Below are 3,732 nucleotides of genomic sequence, written 5' to 3' on the forward strand. Positions count from 1 at the left end.
AAAAATGAAAATGAAAATGTCTGACAAATTAATAAAACAAGAAAGAAGAACTATAATATTGTAAATTTTACATCTTTACTCTCTATAGTCTCCTTTCCATGAGTTCCTAGAATATATAACTGCGTCATATTTGGCATAATCTCGATTATTGTGCATGATGTATCGATCATCGTTTATCATGAATATTGTTTATCTGGGTTAAGAATATGTCCTCAAATTACACTGCATCTAGAATGATCACAAAAATGAATAACTGATTCACATAATATTACAAACTGCTAAAATTTTGTGGTAATGAACTGTGATTATAATATCATTTAAGCGTGAGGGTTGCGGAATTTCTCTCCGGCATATTTCGCGGCTGCGCCAAGCTCCTCCTCGATACGTAAGATTTGATTGTACTTGGCCAATCGTTCCGAGCGGCAGGGCGCGCCCGTCTTAATTTGGCCAGTCGACAGACCAACGACCAAGTCGGCGATAAACGTGTCCTCCGTTTCTCCAGAACGATGAGAGACCATGGTACCCCAGCCGTTACTCTTGGCGAGTTTATGAGCGTTAATGGATTCGGTCACGCTACCGATTTGATTGACTTTCAACAGTAGACAGTTGCAAGCTTTCTTCTCAATAGCCGTCTTAATTCTGTAAAATGACAAGCGTACAATAAACATAGTAGAATTTAGCTTAATTGCTTTACATAAGCAAGTTTAATTAAAAATGGCAATGGTAGATAAAGCTTTTATTTCTCATGTGTTACATTTATTACCTCTCTGGATTCGTGACGGTAAGATCGTCACCGACGATTTGAATGGGAGTAGCCGCGGTCAAAGCTGTCCAAGAATCCCAGCCATCCTGATCGAAGGGATCCTCTATCGATACGATCGGGAATTCTTTGACAAATTCCAAGTACAAGTTCTTCAGCGCTTCTGGCTCCAGATATGTGCTCGGATCAGATTTCTCATTCTTAAAGTCCAAGTCGTACTTCCCATTTTTGTGGAATTCGGAGGCGGCAACGTCCATGCCGTATTTGATCTTTCCGTCGTAACCAGCGGTCTACAAATTCAGAACAAAATTACTAATAATTATCGTAAAGTAATAAATATATTTTCAGAGTCATAAATCTCTCAGTTTATACCTTAATAGCATTTATGATCAAGTTAAGAGCTTCTTTGTTTTCCAAGATGTTCGGTGCAAAGCCACCCTCGTCACCGACCGCCGTGGCGTCAAGGCCGAACTTCTTCTTGATACCTGCCTTCAAGTGGTGGTAAACTTCACTACCCATTTTCATTGCTTCTGTGAAATTGGATGCGCCAGTAGGCAAGATCATGAATTCTTGCATAGCCAGCTTGTTGCCAGCATGAGAACCACCATTAATAACATTGAATGCCGGTACTGGCAAGACGATATTGTTATTGCCAGCCAACTCAGCAATATATCTGTAATACAAAAAAATATATATTTGTGTGTGTGTATTTAGTTATTGTATATTTACGTATTTCTTATTTTTGCAAAAAAAATATGTAAAAAGAACAATTTTCTTTAAGACAAGGGAAGTTTATCTTGAAGCATAAAAGTATACGCTTTCCAGAATTTCTGGAAGAAAGTATATATTAGATTTTTACAAAATTTTGCATAAAAGTGTTTATTACTTAGATTATTTAAAATTATTTTAAGATTGCATATAAAGTTTTGAAAAAATATATAATTTTTTTAAAAGTAAATATAAAAAATAACAACTCGTTAAAAAAAGTAAGTCCATTCTGCATGATAATTTCTTTATAATTTATGTGAAATAATTTCCTTTATGTGTAAAAATAATCAATTTGTATCAAATATATTTACTTGTATAAAGGTAAGCCCTTTTTCTGAGCCCCAGCTTTGCAAACTGCTAAAGAGACACCCAAAATTGCATTTGCTCCAAGTTTGGATTTATTCCGTGTTCCAGCTTCAGCATGAAGTTATCGATATCCGTTTGCTGTGTAACTTCCAAGTTGGCCTTGAGAATAAAAGCTCATTTGTCAATTGTTCTCACAACTGTCAAATATTACGCGATAAATATTCGGCATTTACATATATCGTACAGAGAACGATACCTTCAATAATTCAGGAGCAATGATGGAGTTTATATTTTCTATAGCTTTAAAAACGGACTTTCCATGATATTTCGATTTATCATTATCCCTCAGTTCTAAGGCTTCATGAACGCCGGTAGACGCACCGGACGGTACCGCTGCGCGGAAGAGTCCAAGCTCGGTGACAAGATCGACCTAGAAGAACGAATAATATTAGAAAAAGAATATTTAATACAAGATATCAGAGACATTTCTTCGAGATTCAATAATTTACCTCTACTGTGGGGTTTCCACGGGAGTCATAAATCTGACGGGCTTTGATGCTTTTAATAGGCATTTTGACGCAACTGCTTGTCGACGTAAAACGGCTTGCTGAGATTAGAGGACTGCAACAAACAGGCGCAAGAAAATCATAAGCAAAGCGTGTCACTTCTTTAAGAATAAAAATCGCCTGACATTTATAACAAAAACCTTCTATTTCTCTGTCTTTGTGTTACAAAATAATCGTAATGTTGTAAGTTAATAACGTGCTTTCGCTAAAGAGGTAATCTTTTTTTAATGTACGATTATCGGACGATTTCTTGATATGATGTGACGATTATTCGATGTTGCAAATTGCAACAAAGATGTAATAAATGCAGACAAATTAAATTCGCGATTACAATTGACAATTTTTGGGCAAGGAAAGAAAACTGTCAGACAAGAACGTTGCAGCATTGTGCGACATTTGCTGCACAGGAAATGACAAGTTACCAAGTGTAACTTAGAAAAAAATTATATAAAATTGTATCTTGCGGATATTTAAGGATTAACGCTCAATTGACAGTTTAAGCGCTAACTATCGATAAATCGCGGCGGATGTCCGACGCACGTCGACCTTGTCAAGGTCATCGCAAAATCCGCTCGATATCTACAAAACCGATATCCAGCGGAAAACGTTCAGTTTTACGTTAAGATCAACGTTACGCGTCGAAAGATCTCACTGTTAGCGAAATCATGACTGTTAACGACCTTATTGTGTTAACGAAGTTCCGATACGAGACGATGGAACCGGCACGTAGCACTAACATTTCCTCAAGGTGCGCGAGGAATGGCATGCACTTGGACGAATTTAACAGAAACGCGATTCCGATCCGCGAGGAAAGGCTGCGATTTATTTTGACACATATGCCAGACGTTAGGCCGAATATGCTCATTGCTCACCTAACTTGACACGCGCGACAGTCCGCACGGAACGTTTGACGAGGAATGAGGCTTGACCTAACCGACGACCTTTCAGTCGTGATGCAAGCCGAGAGCTATCGATTGCAAGATGTACGCAAGATGTTAGGTTAATAGAGGGAAAAAATAGGAGTTTATTTCTCCGCGATGGACGCTGAAATAATAATTCAAGGGCCAGATTTCCCTCGTCATTGCTCCTGGAGCACTTGGAAATTACATTTGCATCATCGTACTATGATTTTGCAGAAGATTTGTTTCAGTTCCTGAACGTTCTATCATTGAACTTGACATGTTCATGAGCCAATGGTTGAACGGCTTTTGGATAGTGTTTCGAAACTGTTCGGTTGGATCTGCAGGTATGAACCAATCGTGTTCGACTACTGTTGACTACGGTATTCAAATGAATTTGAATAATAGAAACGGAATTCTTTTTCTCATTTAT

General features: G+C 37.8%; 1 protein-coding gene across 1 annotated transcript; it reads right to left on the reverse strand.

Moving 5' to 3' along the window:
- Positions 1-61: 61 nt before the first annotated feature.
- LOC112467882 (enolase-like) lies at positions 62-3,154 on the reverse strand. The gene is given in 8 exon segments (XM_025036770.1): positions 62-639; positions 764-1,050; positions 1,133-1,433; positions 1,840-1,942; positions 1,945-1,993; positions 2,091-2,264; positions 2,344-2,455; positions 3,081-3,154. Coding segments are annotated over 8 exon segments (1,407 nt in total). The 5' UTR covers positions 3,140-3,154; the 3' UTR covers positions 62-317.
- Positions 3,155-3,732: the final 578 nt, after the last annotated feature.

The sequence above is a fragment of the Temnothorax curvispinosus genome, unplaced genomic scaffold (genome assembly GCF_003070985.1).
Source record: "Temnothorax curvispinosus isolate PA1 unplaced genomic scaffold, ASM307098v1 QBEX01017847.1, whole genome shotgun sequence".
Classification (NCBI taxonomy): domain Eukaryota; kingdom Metazoa; phylum Arthropoda; class Insecta; order Hymenoptera; family Formicidae; genus Temnothorax; species Temnothorax curvispinosus.